This window comes from Chiloscyllium plagiosum, chromosome 9 (assembly GCF_004010195.1).
Source record: "Chiloscyllium plagiosum isolate BGI_BamShark_2017 chromosome 9, ASM401019v2, whole genome shotgun sequence".
Lineage (NCBI taxonomy): Eukaryota > Metazoa > Chordata > Chondrichthyes > Orectolobiformes > Hemiscylliidae > Chiloscyllium > Chiloscyllium plagiosum.
In genome coordinates, this window is record NC_057718.1 from 76,878,967 (window position 1) to 76,903,735 (window position 24,769).

The window sequence follows — 24,769 nt, forward strand, 5'->3', positions numbered from 1 at the left end:
CCTCATTTTCTCCTCGAAGATTTCAACCTACTGCGAATCCTCTTACAAGGATGCCTTCCTTGAAGAAGCTCTCTGCCTCTCATTCCTGAAGAAGGGCCTGTGCCCGAAACGTCGAATCTCCTGTTCCCTGGATGCTGCCTGACCTGCTGTGCTGTTCCAGCAATAAAGTTTCAACGTTAACATGTTGTAGAATCATTCAGGCTATCTTGATACAGGTTTTAAGACCCACCAAATTTATTAGAATGTCAACTGAAAATGCTGGAGAACCAGTTGTCAATTTTGGCAGAAGATAGAGTTAGCATTTCAGGTTACTAAGCTGTTACTAGAAATGGGAAATGTGAACTTTTCTTTAGGAGGAATAGAACCAGGGAAAATGCTGCTGGCAGAAAAACGAAGAACAGTCCAGGATAGGAGCTGATTAGTTGACAGGAGAGATAATGGCACTAGACCAAATGAAACAATGAAGGACAATAGAGATTTAAAAGATGCACTAGAGACCCAGAGGATTGTGAAAACTTGCAAAAGGCAGAATGTGGGTAGGTTTAGGATGGGAGTGAGGGTTCTTAGAAGAGTAATTGGACAATTTTTGTTTAGTCATTTTTAGTCTATTTCGTGAGGTCTTGGGAAATGTGACAAGTAAAAGAATTCAGATAAGGTTGTATTCATAAGATAAGTGGAATTGCAACTGTTTGTGGATCGTAAGGCAAAATATTTTCTTCCAGGCACAAAAAGGTAAGTTTTTGAAAATTCCTATTCCTCCATTATGTTCCATTCCACACCTCAAACTCTTCTTCCCCAGCCTCAATATGATTAATACTGCCTACTGCTTTTCCAGTTGCAAGTAAAGTCACCATAGTCCAAGAGAACCATAGGGCTGTCTCTCATTGGAGAGAAATAACTGGTGGTGGTTTAATCTGAGGGTTCACCATGCCTCGGGTGAGGGAAGAGATTGAGAAGAAGCAGCCTTCCTGGTAGCAATAGGCAGTGCAATAATTGAACCAACATTGTTGACATCACTGTATCGCAAACCATCTGTCCAGTCAACTGAACTTTGCTTTTCCAGTTATACAGGCTGGAATTATACAATCCCATGGGAAACTGGGCAAAAAAAACTTTGATTGAAGGTAAACTGCAGGGCATTCAGGAAAACCCATGCACTGGGTTTCCTGACCATATCTATGATCAATTCCACCCATCACCTCCAACCACTACCACCAACACACTCTGATATACATCTCAGAAAATATTAGGCTTCAGAGTCAGTATCTGTAGAATAAATAAATTTACCAACATTTTGAATCAGCGGTGTTATGGAGTTGGTAATTTCTCATTGCTAGTTCTCTAGAATTGTACTGATCTGATTTGATCAGCTGTGGTCCAGTTGATAGTACTCTCACTTCCAAGCTACAAGGTTCCAGGTTTAAATCCCACCACAAGGCTCTTGCTTACAAAAATCAAAGCCGTTACTCAGTGCGTCATTCTCTCAGTACTGCAGTGTTTGGTGTTGTCATTCTTTGGCTGAGTTGGTATAAGCCCTGTCTTCCTGCTTAGGTGGATGATGTAAAAGATCTCACAGCACTGTTTTGTAGAAGAGCAGGGGAGTAATGCTCAATGTCGTTACTAATACTTAACCCTGTTCAACACCAGGCAAACAGATTACATAATCATGTCATGTTTCTGTTTGTGGAGGTTTGCTGTGTACACTTTAGCTGATGGGTCTCCTACAACAACAGAGTATACTTTTAAAAGTATTTTTAAAAGTAAAAATTCACTCATGCAGGAGGGTGCCGCTGGCTAGGCCAGCATTTATTGCCCATTGCAGAGGACTGTTAAGAGTTAACCATGTTGCTGTGGATCTGGAGTCAGAGTCCAGATCAGGTAAGAATGGTAGTTTCCTTCATTATAGGCCATCAGTGAACTGCATTGACTGTGACATTCTTAGAGATGTCTGATGGGCATGAAATATACTACACGAATACTACCTTTTTAATCTTTTAACTGATTCATATTTTGAAACATTAGTTTACTTCATCATTTCTTGCAATATGTTCATTTTTCATAGGGCATAGTTTGAAACGTTAATTTTTGATAAGGCAAATCGTCATTGTTTGTCAACATTCTCTAACCTAAACATCTCTGATGAATATGTTGCATATCTTGTAGCAATCAACCTTATTATTGATTTATTCTCTTTCTCTTTGCATAATCCGATACTGTTTGTTCTGTTTATTTTCTACTCTGGTGTATCAGTCCATCACAGGGAGACAAAAGTATTTCAGGGTTACGTTCTTCAGGTAGCAAAAAGAATGACATTCAAAAAGCGTAAGTACCTCACTTGTTTGTACCTGTACATGAGTAATCCATAAAGTGGTGATACTAAAGAACTGAGTGATGAGTTGAAAGTAGAGCCAAGTACAAAAAGCATTTTTAATTACTTCTGAGTTATGGAGTCTACATCGAAAATCAGGTTAGGTCAAAACCCAGAATTAGGTGCTTGAAGCTTTGTGGTTTCCAAATGTTTTGACATTTTTCTTGAGCTGAGCATCAATTTAAATTCTTTTTATTGACATATAAAAATAGAGAGAATATGAATTTAAGTAAGTTGCCTAACCGGATTAAATTGGCACAGTTTATGAATGAATCAGAGTATTCAACACTGACATGAATTAATTGCCATAAGTTCAAGAAAAATCCATATAATTGAAAACAAATTTCATTTAAGGCTTAAAGGCTACTTGTTTTTAATAGTTTCCAGTTCAAAATTTCTAAGCATTACCAGTCATTATCTCTTGTTAATGATTACTGTAATGTTTATGTGAAACCGACAAGTATTAATTTCTTTCCTTTGCTTCTGCTGCTGCTCTGCTTTACTTTCTCAATCAGCAGTAACTCTGGTAAAAACAGTGATACTGAAGAAGATGCAGTGGATCCCTTTGTAGACGCAGTTGGTAGACAGAGTACTCTAGAAAGGTGAGATCACCAGCATGATTCAATGGTTTAGCTAATACGGTGATAGGTGGAAATATTTTGCAAATCTTCAGGGGATTTCTGGTGGAAAAAGCAGGCCACTTATTAAGTAGAACTTGAAACCTTGGCTGTTTAAAATTTCAGTAGCAAACAGGAAAATATTTTTCAGCCTTCTTCAAATATGATTATCAGAAGAATTAAAATTTTTACATTTATATATTGAAGGCTAAATACCATAAAAATTGTTTTTCAGTAAAACCCATCTGACCCCATTGATTTGATTTTGCAATCTCATTGTGCACCTTTTCCTGTTATGTGTATAGAAAGCCTTGGTTCCTGTAGTGGTTTTGTTTTACTGTCAGCAAGAAAATGTATGCTTACAATCAATAAATATCTGAAAGTGTAAATATAACTGCAATGCATTTTATATTCTATGAAAAACTGATTCAAACAAAACTTCGGCTGGAAAAGTACTGGAGTTTATATTTAACATTTTCGAATTTCATTCTGTTCTTGAATTAACAACATCATTATATTACATTACCTGTTCCCTACTGATGATTTTGATTTATTGTCCCAAGTATCTGAGTACAGTGAAAAGCTTTGTTTACAAGCAGTACAAGCAGATCATTGTGAGCAAGGACGCACTGATCAGAGGGTTAAAAAAAACTGGGCGGAGGCATATAGGTTACATTGCACAGGGCCTGCCCTAGGGAAGACCAACATTAGGAAGGTTGGCATTATTTGAAGTCAGTTCATTGATCAGTCTAATAACGACAGGGAAGAAGTTGTTCCTGAACCTGCTGGTGCATTTGTTTAAGTTTCTGTATCTTCTGCCTTATGGAAGAAGTTGTAGGAGAGCATTGTCAGGGTGGGGTGGGTCTTTGATGTTGGCAGCCTTTCTGCGGCAATAGGCCATGTAAATGGAGTCAATGGATGGCTTCCGTGATGACCTGGGCTGTGCACACAATCTTCTGTCGTTTCTTACAATCCTGGTCAGAGGAGTTGCCATACCAGGCAGTTATGCACCTGGACATTATGCTTTCGATGATGCATCTGGAAAAGTTGGGGAGGGTCCTTATGGACTTGCCAAATTTCATGAGCCAACTGAGGAAAAAGAGGCATTGTGCTGCCATGATAGTTGTATCTATGTGGGAAGTCCATGACAGGTTGTCAGTTATCCTAGGAACTTGACTCCTAGGAACTTGACGCTCCCAACTCTCTCAAACTCAGCTTTCTTGATGTAGATGGGGGCAGGTTCTCCCCTTTTCTTTCTGATGCCAATGATCAGTTCTTTAGTTTTGCTGACATTGAGGGAGAGAGATGGTTATCATCGTACCACATCACCAAGCCCTCTATCTCCTTTCTGTATTCTGCCTCGTTATTGTTTGATATCTATCCTACCATGGTGCTGTCATCAGCAAACTTGTAGTTGGCTTTTGTTTGGAAGTTGGCAACATAGTCATGGGTGTACAGGGAATATAGAAGGGGGCTGAGAACATATTCCTCAGGGGCTCCAGTGTTGAGTGTTATTATGGGGGATGTGCCTTTCACATCCATCAAAGTTTCACCCGCACTTCCACACGTCATTTACTGTATCTGTTGCTCCCAATGCGGTCTCTTCTACATTGGGGAGATAGGACGCCTACTCGCAGAGCGCTTCAGAGAACATCTCTGGGACACCCGCACCAATCAACCCCACCACCCCGTGGCCAAATACTTCAACTCCCTCTCCCACTCTGCCAAAGACATGCAGATTCTGGGCATCCTCCATTGCCACTCCCTTACCACCTGACACCTGGAGGAAAACTGTCTCATCTTCTGTCTTGGGACCCTCCACCCTCAGGGTATCAATGTGGAATTCACCAGTTTCCTCATTTTCCCTCCCCCACCTTACCCCAGTTCCAACTTACCAGCTCAGCACCGCCCTCATGACCTGTCCCATCCATCTTTCTTCCCACCTATCCCTTCCACCCTCCCCTCTGACCTATCTCCTTTACCCCCACTTCCATCCACCTATCGCATTCTCTGCTTCCTCCCACCCCAGCCCTACCTCTTCCCATTTATCTCTCCACCCCAAGGCTCCCAGCCTCATTCCTGGTGAAGGGCATTTGCCCGAAAAGTTGGTTTTCCTGCTCCTCAGATGCTGCCTGATCTGCTGTGCTTTTCCAGCACCACACTCTCTTGACTCTAATCTCCAGCATCTGTAGTATTCACTCTTGCCATGGAGCATGTGCAGTTGTCTGTCTTCATTGATTGTGGTGTGTGGGTCAAGAAACTGAAGATCCAATTGCAGAGGATGGAGTTGAGATCTAGGTCTCGGAGTTTTGAGATCAGTCTGGAGGGGATAATAATAGTGTTGACAGCGGAGCTGTAATTGATGAGCAGGAATCTGATGTAGGTATCCTCATTGTCCAGATTTTCCAGGGATGAGTGCAGGGCCAGGGAAATGGTGCCCACTGTGACTTTGTAGAAGAATCAAATATAAGAGAGAAATACAGAGCTCATGTTATTTGCGAGTTCTTCCATCAAGGATGTAGATTACAATGATCTGGCCACTTCACATGAAAGCTGACCAACAGAATAAAACCTTGAAATCTAATTTGATATATTCCAAGTGATTATAATATAAAAAGGTTACAAGACTTTCCTGCTGTACATATTTATAAGTCATGTTTTATGTTGGAGCACCCCAGCCATTTGATTAGATGACTTTTTAAGTTTCTTGATGATCAGCTGTTGATCATTGCTTTGTATAGTTTCATTGATTTGACTCAAAAATTCTGCTTTCACTATGTCTCAAGAAACTTCTCTCAACATTCCATTCACGAAAGGAATCCTGTCAAAAGCAGCACCTGATTTTCTCTTTTTTTTTCTGCCTCTAACTTCAGTGATCAAAATCACTGATCCCATTTTTTTTTTATTCTCTTGCAAATTCTACAGCTATCTAATTAAGTTTCTTTCTCATCATCCTAAATTTTAATTCATAAGTTGAAGGACAAGTTCATAAACATTCACCGGCTTTATATTTAAGTTTCATAGTCTGCAGATTGTTTTTCTGATAAACTGGAATACATATAACTTTACCTGTCAAGATATGTAACATTAAAGCCCAGACATCTCTTGACCACTTCATCTTCCCAGTTACCTTTTTAAATATCCCCTGTACATGTGACTGGCAGATTAGATTCTAACTAAATCAAATCCCTCATTGGAATTTAAATCGTTCTCTGAATTTATGACCTTTTTTTTCTTATATTGCAACCTTTTATCTTGTCAAGTCTCATCTCATTTCCTTCTCTCCTTGCTATTCAGGTTTTTAAATTCCATTTTCATGTTCATATCATTCTCCTGTTTTATTGCACTTTTCTTTTCATTTTCATCTGTTTTCTTTTTCTTTCAATTCAAATCTTTTAATATCACGTTTTGGCTCTCTAAGTCAAATGTTTTCATTCCTAGCTGACTTAGTTCATTTTGGCGGTGGTGCATTAAGTTCAGGGTTCCCTCCTTGCAATTCTGAATGCTGGAAGATGACTTTAAATATCTTATTTATGTATGATTCTGCTTTTATTCTTACTTTTAGTTTATCTGTCAACTCTCTCGATTAAGGTTAAACTGTTGTCATGCCTTCTACTCCCTGAACAGTCCCAGCAACATTCAAAACTACTTTGAAAGTCCAATCTGTAATCTGCTTCACCAGCATTTTCCTGTTTTATGTTCAGTACTTCCATGTATTTGTTCCTGTAAATGAGAAACAAATCCATCTTAAATTTAGTGAACTCCAATCCTGTTTTATGATCCCAGCCAATGGCAATGCTAGACAAGTCAGATCTTAGATTAAAAGCTAACTTGATATATCATAAATTTGCTTTTTGCTGTGGTTACTCAGGTGCTTATATTCTTCTGCAAAAATCACCTGTTAATTACACAGAATAAGAGCTAACAAAGTTTTTGTATATGAGAAGGCTGTTTAGAAAGTTTTGCATAAACAGCAGAATAAGGTTGCACCGTTTCCCAGCAAAATCCAGTACAGATACTGAAATCACGGAAAAACATTACTCTTTATCTAAACAATTTTTAAATCATTCATGGGATGTGAGCGTCACTAATGTCCTGGGAGAAATGGTGGTAAGCTGCCTTCTTGAATCATTGCCATCCTTGGACTTGTAAGGAAAGAAATTTCAGGATTTTCACCTAGCAACAGTGCAGGAACATTAATATAGTTCCAAGTCTGAATGGTATGTTGCTTCTATGAATTTTCTAAACTGGCAACCTCTTTCACCTAGAAAGAACAAAGACAGCAGGTGCATGAGAACACCACCACTTCCTACAAGTACCCCTACAAATACCCCTACTTCCTAGGGGTACTTGTAGGAAGTGGTGTTCTCATGCACCTGCTGTCTTTGTTCTTTCTAGGTGAAAGAGGTTGCCAGTTTAGAAAATTCATAGGAGCCTTGGGAGTCACTACAGTGCATTTTGTAGATGGTATACTGCTACCATTCTGCATCAGTGGTGAAGGGTGTCAATATTGAAGGTGGTGGATGAGAATCCAGTCAAGTGGGCTGCTTTGTTCTGGATGATGTCAAGCTTCTTGAGTGCTGTTAAAGCTGTAATCCAAGGGGAGAGCATTCCGTTACACTTATGACATATGCCTGGGCATTGGGAGATAGAAAATCAGCAATCTGTTGAAGAGGTCATCAACTCTGACTTGCTCTTGTAGCCACAGTATTTATTTGAATGATCCAGTCCACTCCACTCTGATGTGAGGGATCCAGCAATGATTATGCCATTGAACCTTCAGGAGCGGTGGTTAAATTTAGTCTTGTTGGAGATGCTCATTGCTTGACATCGTGAGGTGTGAATGTTACTTGTCACTTATCAGCCCAAGGCTAGGTATTATCCAGGTCTTGCTCAGTGTGTACATGGACTGAGATCTTTAGTATCTGAGGTGTTGCAAATGGTGCTGTACGTTATGCGATCATTAGAGAACTTCCCCACTTCTGACCCTATGAGATGGAGGAAAGATTATTGATGAAGCAGCTCAAAATGGTTAGTGCCTTTGACATCACCCTAAGGAATTCCTGAGAATACTGACTGACAACAGCCTTCCTCTATGACTCCAACTAGCAGAGAATCTTCCCACCAATTCCCATTGACTCCAGTTTGACTTGGGCTCTTTTAACTTTTATGTTTTAAGAGTAGACTGATAGGGCAGTGATTGGCTGGGTTAGATTTGTCCTTTTTATATACAAGACATGCCTGGGCAGTTTTCCACATGGTCAGAAATATGTTGGTGTTGTAGTTGTACCAATACAGCTTAGCTAGGAGCATATAAGATGAAAGTGAGTACTGCAGATGCTGGAGATCAGAGTCAAGATTAGAGTGGTGCTGGAAAAGCACAGCAGGTCAGGCAGCATCCGAGGAGCAGGACAGATGGGACAGGTCATTAGGACGGTGTTGAGCTGGAAGGTTGGAACTGGGGTAAGGTGGGGCGAGGGGAAATGAGAGCACTGGTGAAACTTCCTTCAACTGTTTCTTGATATCATGTGGAGTTGAATTGAATTAGTAGAAGAGTGGACTCTCTGATGTTGGGAATCACTGGCGGAGCCCAAGATGCGCATCCACTCAGCATCTTTGGCTAAAGATGGATATAAATGTTTTAGCCTTGCCTTTGCACAGATGTACTGGACTCCCCCTTTGTTGAGTATGGGGATGTTTGTGGACATTCCACCTCTTGTCAAATTTCCACCATCATGACTGGACAGTTATAGAGAGTTCACCACTCTCTATAACCATCTGATTTTGAATGGTACAGTTGCCATACCAGGTAGTGATACATCTAGACAGAATGCTCTTGATGGACACACCTATAGAAGTTGGCAAGGGTTTTTGCTGTCATGCCAAATTTCCTCAGCTGCCTGAGGAAGAAGAGACACTGTTGGGCCTTTGTAACCAGTGTGTCCACATGAAGAATCCAAGAAAACTTGTTGTGGATGACTACTCCCAGGAGCTTGACACTCTCCACTCGTTCTGCCTCTGTGCTGTTGATGTGTACGGGGACATGAGTAACATTCCACCGAAAGCCAATAATGAGTTCCTTGGCTTTGCTGGCATTGAGAGCTAGGTTGTTCTCAGTGCACCATTTTTCCAGGTCTTCCACCTCCCATTTGTAATCTATTTTGTTGCCATCTGAGATTCGATCAACTGTGATGGTGCCATCAGCGAACTTGTAGATGGCATTAGTCTGGTATTTGGTGATGCAGTCATGGGTATACAGTGAGTACAGTAGGGGACTGAGTATACACCCCTGCGGGGCTCCAGTGTTGAGTGTTAGTGAGGATGAAATATTGTCCCCAATCTTCATTGATTTTGGCCTGTGGGTCAGGAAACTGAGGATCCAGTTGCAGAGAGTGGGGCTTAGTCTGAGATCACTAAATTTAGTAATCCGTCTCAAGGGGATAATAGTGTTGAAGGCTGAACTGCAATCAATGAGTAGGATTCTTATGTAGCTGTTCTTGGTGTCAAGGTGTTCTAGAAAGGAGTGAAGGGCAAGTGACGTGCCATCTGATGTGGATCTGTTGGTCCGTGTCGTGGAAATTAAATCGACTTGACTCAATAATTAGCAAGAGCAAAGAGAGGGTCTTTATTAAAAATCCTGCAGGATTTTGACTCATTATGCTAAGTCAGATGCCTCAATGCAAAGAGTACCGAAACATTATACAGACGCCTGCCTTAAAGCCTTCCTTATCACACTCTCGAGGGCAAAGACTGGCGAAACTCAAGTTGTTATCCTCTCATCCCCTGGTCCTAGACATAACAGTTCTTCAGCTTTCGCTGAATTCGACTATCGCAAGGTCGAGTTGAATGTTTACAGAATTCAGACAGAGATAAGCTAACTGCAAACCTTCATCAAAGCATCGTTTACAAAGCTCAGTACTGCATTGAATTAAAGAAAAACATTCTGTTTAAATTTCACAGTGAATGGATAATTAATTTAATGGGTCAAGAATAGTGGGGAGGCTAGAGTTGATTAATGTCATCACCTGCTTTTCAAAGTACTTCATGACCACCGAAATTAGGTGGTAGTCATTGAGACATGCTGTATGAGCCTTCTTAGGCACAGGAATGATGTTGGCCTTCTTGAAACAGTCAGGGACAGTGGCCTGCTGCAGGGAGAGGTTGAAGAAGACCTCTGCCAGTTGTTCTGCGCATGCTCTGAGTGCAAAGCCTGGTACTCCGTCTGGTCCCATCGCTTTTCTTGGGTTCACACGAAGAAAAACTGATCTGACCTCTGATGCAGTGACTGTTGGGATAGATTCGTCAGGACTTGTCGGAATGGGTGTTTCCTCGCCGGCGGAATTCTGCTCAAAGCGAGCATAGAAGGCATTGAAACGATCTGGGAGGGGTGTGTCATCATCTGCTATCTTGCACTGTCTCTTTTTAGAACCTGTGATGTCATTCAGTCCTTGCCATAGTCGCCAGGTGTCTGGGTCTCTAGTTTGGATCGGTATTGGTCCTTGGCTGTCTTAATGGCTCTGCGAAGGTCATACTTGGATTCCTTATATCTGAGTGGGTCTGCTGATCTGAAGGCCTCACGCCTGGTTTTTAGAAGGTTCTGTCCATCCCGATTCATCCAGGATATCCTGTTGGGGAACACCCGGATTGATGTCCTCGGTATGCAGTCCTCCACATACTTGCCACCACCGTCACAGACTTTATCAACATTCCTGTCCAAGGTACCTGTGGACTGTTTGAACATGGCCCAGACAGCCAATTCCAGACAGCACCGGAGTTAATCCTCTGCCTCCTCCGACCAGCACTGGACCTGTATCCATAGGGGGTCTTCTGCTTGAGCTTTTGCGTGTAAGCCCGGAGAAGAAACACAGCATTGTGGTCGGAGTTCCTGAAGTGAGGGTGGGATTGGAGCGGTAGGCATCTTTCACTGTGGTGTTGCATTGGTCTAAAATGTTCAGGCCCCTGGTGGGGCAGGTAATGTTCTGGTGGTACTTGGGCAACACCTTCCTTAGATTGGCTTGATTGAAATTGCCAGTTACAATAAACAGGGCTTCGGGGCATTCCGTCTCCAGGGTGTTAATGGTGGAGAACACACATCCAGAGCTTCCTCAACCTTTGCTTTTGGCGGTATGTACACAGCAGTTAGTATAGCAGCAGTAAATTCTGTGTTAAATAGAAGGGGCAGGATTTGATGGTGAGGAATTCAAGGTTTGGGGAGCAATGGCTGCCCAGGGTTGCAATGTCCGTGCACCACAAGTTGTTAATTAAAAAGCAAATCCCTCCACCCTTTGTCTTACCCGAGGGCACTGTACGTTCCCTATGATGGATAGAAAAACCATCAGCCTGAAGTGCACAGTCAGGAATGGATGAGTTGAACCAGGTTTCTGTGAAGCAGTGTGTGGCAGTCCCACAGTTCATGATGGAAGCTGAGTCGTGATCGGAGTTCATCCATCTTGTTCTCCAGAGATTGTATGTTTGCTAGGAATAAGCTAGGAAGGAGGGTCTTGAAACCACATAGTCTCAGTCTTACTAACAGGCTGGCACACTTACCCCACTTCCTCACAGGTTTCTTACATTTGAGTGGTCTGGTGGAGTGGATTGTGACTGCTTCTAGTTAAGTGATCCTTCCTAGGCCCCTGTGGAGCAGATAGGTTGCAGTTACTCTTGGTGGGTAATGGTGAAATGCCTATGAAAAGTGTTTACTGCTTTTTAACACCCTCATTGACTGCACATTTTGACTCATTAATATGCAATTTCCTATCGTACCATCTGCCATCATGGAATTAGATGCCAAGAATTCCTGACATGAAAGTCAGAGCGGGTATGTGACATCTCTAATTCACCACTTGCTCTTTCAAACTTCCATCTTAGACATCTACCGTCAGCATTTCAGGATGTATCATATATGTTGGCCACACACGGCCCATGTCCATAGTCCTTGGCATCGGACACTTACCAGCCTCTCTGATTTATCCTGGCATAGCTCAGATTCTTTTGCACCTTACCTCCGCATTTTAAAGTTGCAACTCTGGGCATACCAGCAATTGCAAGTCTCAGTACTTCTATCTTCCTTTGCTGTTTAGTGCAGACACAAAGTGAGGAAATTTGTTGTAGTTTTCAGCAGTCCTCCATCCTCAGTCATGTCAAGAGAGACATCCATTAGTCAAGTGATTTCCAACAAGTTAAGTACAGCCTCTGATTCCTGATTTAATATAGTTAGCCAGCTTGGCGAACAGAACCACAACAACGAGCACCCGAGCTACAAATCTTCGCACAAACTTTGAATAGTTAGCCAGTTGGAGTGTTCAGGATCATGATCCTAACCTTGTAAACCTTGAGAAGCCTAATGTGAAGCAGTGCATCACACCTGGGCTCTTTTCTCCTGGAATGAGAGAGAGAGGGAGGGAGAGAGTGAAAGTGAAGAAAGTGGCTGGACCAGCTGTTAGCACTGGTGAATGAAAGCATAGAAATATAGAAAATAGGAGCAGGAACAGACCATTCAGACCTTCAGGGATGATCATCCAACTTCATACCCTGTTCCACTTTTTCACTATACCCTTTGATTCTTTTAACATAAGAATCACATCTAACTCCTTGAAAGCATCCAATGTTTTGGTCTCAACTACTTCCTGTGTTAGAGAATACCACAAGCTCACCACTGTCTGTGTGAAGAAATTTCTCCTCATCTCAGTCCTGAATGACCTACCCTATATCCTTACACTATAACCTGTGGCTCTGGATTCCAGAGTCATCAGAAACATCTTCCTGCATTTACCATGTCAGTCCTATCCGTAGTTTACAGGTTTGAGATGAGATTGACCTCTCATTGTTCAAAATTCCAGTGAATACAGTCCAAACAGATCCAGTCTGTCTACCTATGCAGTGAGTTTTCCTGACTGAGTGAGTAGGCAGTACAGAGGCAATGCAAGTTTATTCATGTTGGGGTATGTGACAATGAGAGAATGAGAATGTGTTGAATGCAATGATGAGAATAGTAGAACATGAGCCTTGGTGTGAGATGGGTGCACCAGCACAAGTGGAGTGATATGAGGTAACAGAGAGAAGATGGTGGCTGTTACCATGGCAGAGTGGGGGCAATCGTTGACCACCACCTTGCACTACTTGGTTTATGTTAAATGGCTGAGACCTCAGTGACCCAGTTGCCAAGCTTGGAACAGACTGGTGGGGTTTGGTGGTGTAGTCTATTGGTCGTGGACAAGAGGACATCTTTCCTCTACATCACACCATCGACAAGAACCCCCAAATCCCTAATAACAAAGGCTCCAATTTATCCTTCTGTATTACATCCAACTTAAATTTCAGGAACCATGCAGGACAGCTGTGGTCTGTGTGCTTGACTGAGTACATGACTAGCTTAGAAAGGAGGGCATCAGCTTAATTCCATGATATTCCAGCAGTGCCAAGTTTTTCCAGGTACGGCAAATGTGACAATGAGTCTATTCAGATATCACTAAATGAAAGGGGTACCATATTTGTTGGGGAGGGTGGAATAGACAGATGGTTTGGGACGATACGGGAAGAAATCTCACTAGACCTTGCAGAGGGAAACCTGCTGCGAAACTTAGAAAACTGACACATGGCCAGAATATGACAGGATTCAGCTCCCTGACTCTGCTGAACTGATTTGGAGATGCCAGTGTTGGACTGGGTGTACAAAGTTAGAAATCATCGAGGAGAAAGTGAGGTCTGCAGACGCTGGAGATCAAAGCTGAAACTTTATTGCTGGAACAGCACAGCAGGTCAGGCAGCATCTAGGGAACAGAAGATTCGACGTTTCGGGCACATGCCCTTCTTCAGGAATGAGCAGAGAGTGTTCAGCAGGAGAAGCTTCTTCAAGGAAGGCATCCTTGTAAGAGGATTCGCAGTAGGTTGAAATCTTCGAGGAGAAAGTGAGGTCTGCAGACGCTGGAGATCAAAGCTGAAACTTTATTGCTGGAACAGCAATAAGGGCATGTGCCCGAAACGTCGAATCTTCTGTTCCCTAGATGCTGCCTGACCTGCTGTGCTGTTCCAGCAATAAAGTTTCAGCAAAGTTAGAAATCACACAATGCCAGGTTGTAGACCAACAGGTTTATTTGGAAGCACCGGGTCACCGTTCCAAGTTGCCTTCTGACCTTTTAAGAGTAACCATTTGCTAATTCAAACTGAAACAAAAAAATCCATTTCCCTCCATTTTAAACAATCATAAAAATTGCAAAAGCATTGGAAGAAAAATCACAATATTATCACTTAATGTTATAATTACTGCTTTCTTCTTTCACCCCGTAGAACTCTTGTGCATCTAGCCCTTGAGGTGACTGGTCTGTGTTTCGTTCTATTTTTAGAAGTTCACATTAAAACATTCAAATACAGAGAAGAACTATTAAGTTAATCAATATCTTGCCTTACTATTTTATTGACTGAGCTGTTTCTCATTTGGTCTTAACTGTATTGATTTTGATAAGCCAACAGTAGAATTCATATTATAAAACAAAACTTGTCTTTTGTATTTTTATTCTTTTTAAAATTGTGAACTGAAATAATAAATAATTGTTTTAAAAGCAGTGTTTGGCTAGGATTGTTGCATGTTTTGAAAAGCAAATAACCTAACATTCATGGCAAGCACCATTTAAATAGCTGTTTGACCAAGGAGTAATTAAAGTTTAGGTTGCAGACTAACTGGAGCTGAGGGATTCTGTATTCACTTGAATCTTCGGTGGGCAACAAGAAGTTGATTTGTCTGTTGGCTAGGACCAGTTGTCGATGACCAGGGCCTTTTTTTTGTCTTTCAATAAGAGTATGATTGGTTCTTAGGCAAACTAAACAGATTGGGCCTGGGAACAAAACATAGAGAAGTGATCAGAGCTTCACCAGCTCAGGAGCTATCTCTTTGTTGTCTGTAGTCCAAAACCCATTTTAAACATGAATATTCCACACTGTAAGTAATCTAATCTAATCTGATGAGTCAGATACCACTTTTGTAAGTTAAATAGTCACCCTTGCAAACCATTGGAAGCATTTAGATAAGAAAAACCGTGGGAAAGAAAACTTCTTTAGCAAGAACGAGCTCAAAAGATTTTGTGAACAAAGGCTACAGAACTGTTTTTTTCACTTTTCTCTTCACCCATTCCCTGCCTGTCTCTGTCTGTGTGTGTATTTAAGGGGGAGTTTATAAGCGTCTTAGTTTTAATTTGTTGTGTTAAATGCTAAGGTTTATAACTTTACCTGTAGCTAGCCTCTAATTGTTTGGAATAAATAGTATTTGTAGTTAAGTTCAGAAGCCTGGTGTGTGCTTTCTTCACCCTTTTGAAAATCAGAAAAATATTGGAGAATTTTCATGTACTTTTTAAAAACCTTTAATTTTTGTGACTACTCTGGAAGTAGCGGGCCTTCATTTGCAGTGCTGTACCCCAGAGTCATGACAACGTTGAATTAAACACAGAACACTGTGTAAACACAGACACAAGTTTCTTCCTCCTGTCCAAGGGGAACAGTATTATGCTACAATCCCCTACTGCTCACAAATTGATCTCCAGTGATGTTTCAGAGAATTAGAATGGAGAGCTTTCACTTGAGACTCCATCAATATAATTGCCTCTCAGCTGGAATGCATCCATTGTCTCTCTCTTGTTGGGAGGTCCCTTTAAATATTGTTATCAGCAAGTGGAATGGATCATGATCATACCCATCCATTGATTGTTCAGGAAGTGGAGTGCTTATGATATGGCTTGGATAAAGAGCCATTATAAAACTTATTCACGATTTTAAGAATCCTGACCTGACTTGCAGCAAGCGAGTCCAAAAGTGAAAATTCATCCTGGTGTTTCTGTGGTAGTTTTGTTTTTGCCAGTGGGTTTGTACATCAGTAATACATGAATAAGTTATGACTATCAAAAAGCTTAAGCATCAGCATCTGATGAAGTGGTTTTCACACCTAAATATTATGCGCATTGAATTGATTGCTTGAATTGTTTGAGCCCTGGCACCTAATAAGATGGAAAAGGAAACTTCACTGAAATGGCTACTCGGTGCTTTCCTAACCTGGATAAAACTTCTTGCTAAGATAAAGTTAATACATTGGCAAAAAGAGCTAAATACATCTGTTATACAAAGGCAGCATAACAAGTTAGTAACCACAGACTGTTGTAATTCATTTAAATGTTGGACAGCTGTTGAAAAAGATATGGTGGCTTGTTTATGTTTTATTTGCTTAAACAAATAGCTGAGAATCACATATAGTGTTAAAGTGGATTTGACTGTAACTCATGCTCTCAGGACCACATCACTAAACTGACTTACTGGGCTGAATTTTACCAGAAACTGTCTGAGTCAATTTTGGCAAGTTTCATGGAGTCAGGTACACACTTTTATTTAAAAGGGTGGTAAAGGGAGTATGTGGCATCTTTTTCTTTAATAATTGTGACCTAAAGCATATGAGCAGGAAAGATATGCTGGAATTATGTACAACACGATAAATAGTGAGAAGGACACTGGGGCTCCAAAGAGAAATAAATAAGTTGCAGGTGAAGTATAAGGTCACTTACGCATATCACTTGTATGTGTTGATGTTAAGAAGGTGTACTCATGTAAGGAATGCAGAAAATTATCAAGCAGGTACATTAAGTAATTAAGGTGAATAGCATGTTGGCCTTTATTGACTAATCACTTGACATCATACAACATCAGTCAATAAGTTGCGAGCTAATAAATGTTTGGTGACTGTTGAAATGATGATCGCAGAAGAAACACATAAGTACAACATAGGATGTCCAGCGTTGGTGCAGAGACCTGTATGAAGTGGCTCAACCTGGCCAACCAAGAATGAAGCCCTTTAAAAGAAGTCAAACAGACCCTTCGGTCCAACCCATCCATGCCGCCCAGATATCCCCACTCAATCTAGTCTCACCTGCCAGCACCCAGCCCATATCTCTCCAAACCCTAATGATTGAAGCTATATGATGTCACCAAATTTGTGCCAAGAGGGTAGATTTCTCTCCGTGCTCAATACAATGACAAGAATGAGATTCTGGAGTGCCAGACCATGGAAAGCAAGCAAATGCTACTCAGCCAGAGCAATCCAAAGCTTGGATTGTTAATCCTCGACATGCCAAAAGAGCTTTGCAACATGTTGCAGCATGCCAAACCATTGACAGCAGAGCAGACCTTCGAGGAGAACAACGCCCTATTTACATTGTTAAAATGTCTTCCTGTAGAATATCTTGAAGTAGATGAGAATGTAAGAGCAATTCACCATCTGCTAAGGAAAGTTCCACCTGCCCTCCAGGCTAGCCCGACAAGGTAGAGAACAGAAAAGAAGGGAGTAACTGACAAAGTGGCAACTTAGACTAGATTAGCAGTACCAAAGCAGAAAAAATATCTGAAAAGCTAAGTATGGGCAACCACCCAAAGAATCTCTATGAAGCTCTGGAGATATCTCGCTAGTCTATGCCAACCATCAAAAGAATTTTGCCACAATTTTAAAAGTCAAAAATCTTACTACCCTCGATGGAAAGGATGGTTTTTGGCAAGTAAAACTGGACAAAACAGTAAATTTCCAATTACGTTCTGGATACCATTTGGGAGATACAGATGATTACATGTGCCATTTGACGTTCCCATGGCTGCAGAGGAGCATCAGCATGAACAATGTGAGATAGGTAGTGGGCTTAGTGGAGTAGAAACTATAGTGGATGATCTGTGAGTTTATTGATGCAGAGATACAATGAAAGAAACCATTTCTGATCATGGTCAAAGTGTGATGCGACTGCTAGAGTTTGCCAGATGAACCTGAAGTTGAGTAAGAAAAAAATTACATTAAAGATGCCTGAAGTCAAGTGCATAGGCTTAGTACTGACAGCAAGAAGTCTTCACCAGCAACCCTAAAAGGTGATAGCTCCAGTGTGATGTGACAGCTAACACCTGTAAATGCAATCTAATGATTTGTTTGATTCATGCGGTATTTAGCAGATTTCTTACCCAAATTATCTTTGGAATTGAGAACTATTGTACTAACTGGTGACCACAATATACAGTTGTATTGGGGTATGGAACAAAAAGCAATATTCACTAAAATCAACCAACTAATGATACCAATGCCATTCTGAAATACTATGATGTAAATGATTAAGTCACTATACAGTGTGACATCCATAGATATTACTTGAAGCAAGCCTAGTGTAGCATGGCTGTATTTGCATCTAAAACCGTAAAATAGCAGCTGTTATGTATGTTCATTTACAAATAATTTTGATATAACAATCTATAGTTATCTATTTAGAGCAGCTATTTGGAAATAAAATTACTCGTAAATGAATTGTACAATTGTTGTTTCATTTGAGTTTATTGTTGCTATGATAGGTGGATGTGGAAACAGTAGATTTAATTTTCTGTTATAGTAATTGCTTCCCTTGTAAAACCAGTTTGCTCAGCACAGAACTCTTTTCACCACTTCCCCACTATTTTCCAAAGGGAAGAAGTTGTGAAGATGCATTTTCTTTTTAAAGACCTGGCTCATTAGTTAAAGAACAGCTCTGACACATTGGAATGGTAGTTGTAATAATTTCTATAAACTTCTCCATTCACCAGAAATTTTGCAAGCTCACAGTTTTTGCACCCTTTTTTAGTTTGAAGTATAAAGCTTGGAAATAAATCAATTGCTTCACTGTTTGTTTATTTGTTTTTTGATGACTAGGCATGCAGATTTGAACAGTAAACCAACAGGTGGCCTTACATCCCTTTCAGATGCCCCCCCTCTGAATGCAAACTTGGTGTCTCTGGCAGGAGCACTACCTGTAAAAGATATTGACATAAAAGGTAAGTCAAGATTATTTGGTCTTTAAAATAGTGAATAATAAAATATTTATGTCATCTATCTTATTAGTTGATGAGCGGCAATGGAAGAATTTTGAGTGATATCCTTTATTATTGTCAGTCTGGGTTATATTTAGACCCAGGTTCTAGAGATAAAGGTTCTAGTGCAATGTGCTGTGCAGTTCCTCTGTCCTCTCAAACCTCAAAAAAATGTTTCAGTAAATTTCAAAATGTTGAAAGTTCAGATTTTATTTTCTAACTTAATTTTCTACATGCTATGGATATGTTTTATATATGTTCAGTTTTTCTTGGTCGTGGTGTAAAGGGAATTAAGGGAATGTTATTGGGGAAGAGGGAGTTGAGTTCTATGATGGCTGATTTCCTGTATTTTGATACTAGTTTGGAAGCTGTGTTCTATTCATTTTTTTAATTAAAATTGAAAAGGCTGTTTTTCACTGGGAATTTCGCCTCATTAATTTACCATCTGTATATCTACCTGATACATCATTAATCAAGAGATAACTACAAACCTCATTTCTTTCTGCATTTTCTCATTTTTCCAATATTCTGTCTCCTAATTTTTCTTTCTTAATAGTTGATGTCTGACTCTTGCATTCTTCTTCCTCTCCTTTTCTAGTTACATTTTCTCATGCCCATTCTCTGTGTATATCACTGTTTCTCTCCTCCAATGTCAAGCACTCAATCTTGTGCATAAAGTCACTCTTTAAATACATATGTCCTACTTTCCATTTTTGGTTTTCAGTCACATTACCTAACTTGCAAGTAATGAGAACAGCATTCTGTCTTCTATTGAATCAATGACTAATATGCATTGGTCACTGCAGAATTAATTTTAAATTGCTCTTTCCAATTTTTATAGATGCTGATACAAGCAGTAATTACTGAAATTGCCAGGAATTAACTTTTTGCTTGCTTTGCTGATAATACTCAGTGATAAAACTAAAGTTGAGAATCCTAAAATAGTTGTGATGCTGCTCCTTTAACACGGTTATGTTGTCCTTGGTTTTTTTTTCAGAAGGGTAAAAATGCAGAGTTGCGAGAGATCTGGCTTTGGGTTTTAGGGCTAATTTGATTATAGCTAACAGATACTGCCTCAGGAAAAAGGCTTTCAAGTTTAGAAAAATCTCTTGTACAATGAAAAGGGAATGACCAGTTCTCCTAGCTCCATGTTACTCTGGTTTGGTTTGGTTTTAGCAACCAGTCCATTGTGAAGCTGCTGGACCCAAAAAAGCAGGTCCATGCTGATCCTCCCTCTCTTTGATATCTCTCCAATGTTTGATATTTTTTACAAAGGAGTGTTTTCAGATAGGTGGTTGTTCTATTTTCGGTTACTTTTATTTGTTTAATTCTGTAATCATGCAAATAAATTCTGTTTTGTTTAAAGCTAAGTGGTTGGGCCAGTTGCATCAATCCTCGACTATCCACCTTACACCTGCTTAAAACAACTTGCAAAGATAGGGTCCAGGCAACTTTCTTGAAATGTTTTGAGGAGTCTGGCCTGGTTGATAACGTAATGAATGAAAAGAAGTTTCCACAGGGATTTAGTCAGTAACAGTAATATGAGCAATTCAAAATAATTACATAAACAGTCAGGAGAAATAGTATTTTAACACAATTACATATTGCTAAAATTCTCATTTCAAATCTCTACCTTAGGAGCAGGTGATGAAGAAGAATATTACGATGATGATTTTGTCAGGTATTGCAAGTTTTATCATCCTAACTTAAATGTTTATTTTCATATTCTGGTAATATGACATACTTTCAGATACTGAGTAAATCATTTGGTCAGTGGTCTAACTTTTATCTGAGGATCTGACTGTTGAAATACTTGAGTACTGAATTGTTTCTGAAATGCAGTGAAGGTTCAATATCAGATTTGTGCTGTTAGAATCTGCTTGTGAGCATAAGCAAAAAGAAAGTAAAATAATTCAGAAGTTTGTCACCTGAATTGAAAGCTGCTTTTAATATTTGAGAAAGAATGGTAATATGTTTGCACTAAAGCCAAGGCAAGTATATTGGAAACATTGATGGAGTCTTTTGCAGTTAAAAATAATTTAAAAGCATTGAATCACAAAACGTTGGTTTGCAAGTGCATTGGTAGAAGGATGGAGTTTAAAAACAGAGAGGTTATGCTCAGCTATTTAGGATTCTGTTGAGGCCACACCTGGAGTACAGTGTACAGTTTTGGTCTCCTTACTTGAGAATGGATATACTGGCAATGGAGGGGATGCAGACGAGGTACACTAATTTGATTCCGAAATTGAGAGGGCTGGTTGATGAGGAGAGAGATTGAGTAGACTGGTACTATACTCATTGGAACTTTGAACAGTGAGGGGGAAGTTTTATAAAAACATGAAGGGAATGGATAAGATAGAAGCAAGGAGGTTGGTTCCACTGGCAGATGAAACTTGAACAAAGGGGCAAAGCCTCAAAATAAAGGTGAGCAGATTCAGGACTGAGTTGAGGAGGAACTTCTTCATCCATGAAGTTCCCTACTTAATGAAGCAGTTGAGGCTACCTCGTTGCATGTTTTTAAGGCGAAGATAGATATAAAGGAATTAAAGGTTATGGTGAGCAGGCAGGTAAGCTGAGCTGATTTTCCAAAAAGATCAGCCATGATCATATTGCAGAGCATGCTCAGCAGGCCAGATGGCCTATTCCGGCTGCTGTTTCTGACATTCGTATCATACATTCATAGAGGGCAAATTGATTAGAAAACATATGGAGTATTGTATTCAGATCTGGCCACAGTAATAGTGATAATGTAAACATTTATAAACATTCAGAAAAGGGAAGATCTCGTTGCAAGCTGGAGTTAACAGCAGCATGATGATATTTGTGAGACTTAGATATTCCGTATTAGGCAGTGCCTTAATAGTTTTTTTTTTCTTTTTATTAACTATAAAGGATGTGCTCCTTTTCACTTTATTAAGATTATACTCTAGATTTTCTTTGTTGTCAGCTATGCATTTTTAACCCATTCGTAATTGCCCTTAAGGTGGTGATGAGTCACTTTTCTTGAATTGCTGCAGCCCATGTTACATAGCTACAACTACAGTTATGTTGGGAAGGGAGTTCTAGGCTTTTGACCAGTAATTGTGGTGGAGTGGCAATATAGTTCACATCCAGGCGATTGATTACTTTGAGGGAAACTTGAGGTGGTGCTGTTTCCGTGCACCTGCTGCCATTGTCCTAGGTAGTTTTATTCAGTATTCAGCTGAAATGTACAGTGTAAGAATAATTTATCTATTTACCCTATAATTTCTGCCAAGGGTGGACATTGCACTGTAATTTAGAGCATCAGCAGCAGAGAAATACAACTAGGAATCTGTAGCTCGCTAATATGTTTCCAGTTTATATCTACAGTTGCATTCCCTGTGAAGCCCCTTCACCATTCATCCCTGAAGAAGTCTTTTGACCATATATCCCTGAAAAAGCCTCTTGCCTTTTCTTTTGTCTTCATTCCTTCAAGGGATGTGAATGCCTTTGGCTTGGCCAGCAGTGTTGCGCATCCCTAATTGCCCTTTAACCTATTGATTTTACCAAACCATTTCAAAGGGCAGTTAAAAGTCAGCCATGCTGCTGGAGATTTGGAGCCACATATAGACCAGACTAAGAATGACAGCTTTTCCTCCCTAAGAGACATTAGTGAACCAGATTGCTTTTTACAACAGTGGTATTAATCCAATGATATTGTCACTCTGTCTTTGTTTTAGTGGCAGTCAGCGTTCAGATAAAACCAAGAGTGAAGTGAGCATTGGTGAAGAAATTGAAGAGGATATTTCTGTGGAGGGGGAGGATCTTTGTACTGATGATAAGGTTTGCAGAACTACTGAGTATAAATAAAAATATTCAAGAACTGTGTGCCTTTTGAAATCTAATAAAGTGGCTTTTGAGAATATAATCTTATCAGTGAATAGTGACAGATTAAGTATTAGCTAAATATAAATATTTCATTGTTCTAAGAAGCTGCTAAATGTTTATTAATGGCAGTCTATATTTTTACTCATTTTGTAAATAGCTGTGCCAGTTTTAAATTAGTCTAATCTTTTAGATGAAAACTAGTTTAAACAGCGTTATTCCTTGTGATTTTTAAAACATGTTAATACATTTTGCAATAACTTTGCTATTTTTTCTGTGAAAATGTTTTAGTGACTTTTGTTTTATATTTTGTAGGTCGACGATTTGACACTGGACCACACCATTTCTCACTTAAGTGATGTGGCAGATTATATAGAGGAAGTTGCGTAATATCTTCATAATGAATAATTAGTTCACTGTACAGATAAATGAGTAGTTGTTTTGGTCAATTCTGGTGTTCTGAAGAAGCTCTGAAGCAATGGAAATGGAATTAGGCTGATATAGAATCCCTCCATTAGCAGACAGTTGGTTGAATTTCTTAAAATCAGTTAATCCAAATGAAAACCAAAGACTATGTGTTACACTCAAAACCGATGCAATCAGAATGGTACTGAATAGTGCCAATGGGGGAGTCTGAAAGTGTCCTCGGACTGTCTTCCAGTATCCACGAGAAGAGGCTTACACTCCTTTAAAAAGGATCAGTTTGGTCCGAAATTGTAATGTGTATAAATATATTAAGTAAAAATTATTTTTAATGTAGATTTATTTTTTGAATATTCCATGTGTTCTTATTGCATAAAGTCTTATCAAAAATCTCTCTAATCTTTTTAGAGCTGCATGAAAACTTTTAAATGGGTAATTATTTCTCAAAAAATGCAACATTAATAAATTACTGGTAATAACATCTAGTGTTAAATTGGTTTGTATTAAATTTATTTGAATTCTTTTGGCATTTGGCAACCTATTAATTAGTATTCATATTCAGAATATTCCAAACTGTAGAGCAGACCTAATGCTACTTAGTTAACTTTGGAATTAGATGGTGATAAAAAAAAGGGTATACTTCCTGCTACTTTTTTAACTCTATGATTGCTGCTGGATTTGTTTGTGTGGGCGTTGACTGAGACCATAATGGTGACGATATGATGAGCCAGTGTTCATTAGGTTCACAGATGAAGTGCAACCATTTTCTTGAAAATCAGAAACCTGCCATTTCCGCTCGACCTTTATTCCAATGTGCTCAGCATCTATATAAAAATTGCTAAATACTGATATCATCTGTTATGTGTGTCCTTGAGTAAAGCCTATTATGGAACTGGAGCTGTGTTTCAATTGCACACGGACACTATCTTGTTTTTATTGCATTAACTAAAGTATGGAGATTCCTGGAATTGTTAATGAACATTTGTATTTCATTCAAATAAATTGACAGCCTCTGTTCAAAGTGTGTACACCTCGAGGCAGTGAGAATTATGTTTTGTTATTTTTTTAAAAGCCTATTGTTCTGGATGACAAAATTGAAAAAGTTTATATTTCAAAGAAAATGCTCATTTGGATTTTTCCTGAATATTTTGAATACTTTTATTAAACATGTTATTGGAGGCCTCAGCTACAGTCACAAAGCTAGATTTGGCATTGGTAGTTTTGTCCATCACTTGTTACTTAAAAGTGCACCCTGCATTGTAAGCAAAGTGCTAAAATGCACAACCACCTCTCCTCCCCTCTCCCCAATATGTCAATATATTAAATCTAAAAAGCTTCGGTAATAAAATTATATTGGAATGTTTTTCAATCCTATTTAGAAACTAGAGGATACCTTGTTATCTTGAATGTGGTCTAATTAATTATCAATGGAAAAATTAAATGTTATAATTACATCTGAGAAACAGAATAGAAAAGAGTTGGGATTGCAGATAGAGAAAGAGACACACCAACAGAAGATTGGTCAGGATTTTAACTTCCATTCACTTACGCAGACTTAAAATCACCCTTCAGGCTGATGCTGCATGTCGTACTGAGGGAGGTGTATCCTCTTAGATGAAGATATAAGATCTCTGCATCATTCAAAGTAGAGTCGCGTAAATCTTTGTTT

The 24,769-nt window shown here is 39.6% G+C and overlaps 1 protein-coding gene across 4 annotated transcripts in view; it reads left to right on the forward strand.

The window, feature by feature from the left end:
* cep43 (centrosomal protein 43) overlaps positions 1 to 24,150 on the forward strand; it is a 112,261-nt gene extending 88,111 nt beyond the window's left edge. For 2 of the 4 annotated variants that reach the window (XM_043696268.1, XM_043696270.1), the window contains 6 exons: positions 2,251 to 2,322; positions 2,884 to 2,970; positions 18,674 to 18,795; positions 20,470 to 20,512; positions 22,533 to 22,635; positions 22,993 to 24,150. In XM_043696268.1, the coding sequence (XP_043552203.1) occupies positions 2,251 to 2,322; positions 2,884 to 2,970; positions 18,674 to 18,795; positions 20,470 to 20,512; positions 22,533 to 22,635; positions 22,993 to 23,067 (502 nt within the window). In that variant the 3' untranslated portion in view covers positions 23,068 to 24,150. The remainder of the gene's footprint in view (positions 1 to 2,250; positions 2,323 to 2,883; positions 2,971 to 18,673; positions 18,796 to 20,469; positions 20,513 to 22,532; positions 22,636 to 22,992) is intronic. The other 2 variants (XM_043696269.1, XM_043696271.1) reach the window with 2 other exon arrangements.
* Positions 24,151 to 24,769: the final 619 nt, after the last annotated feature.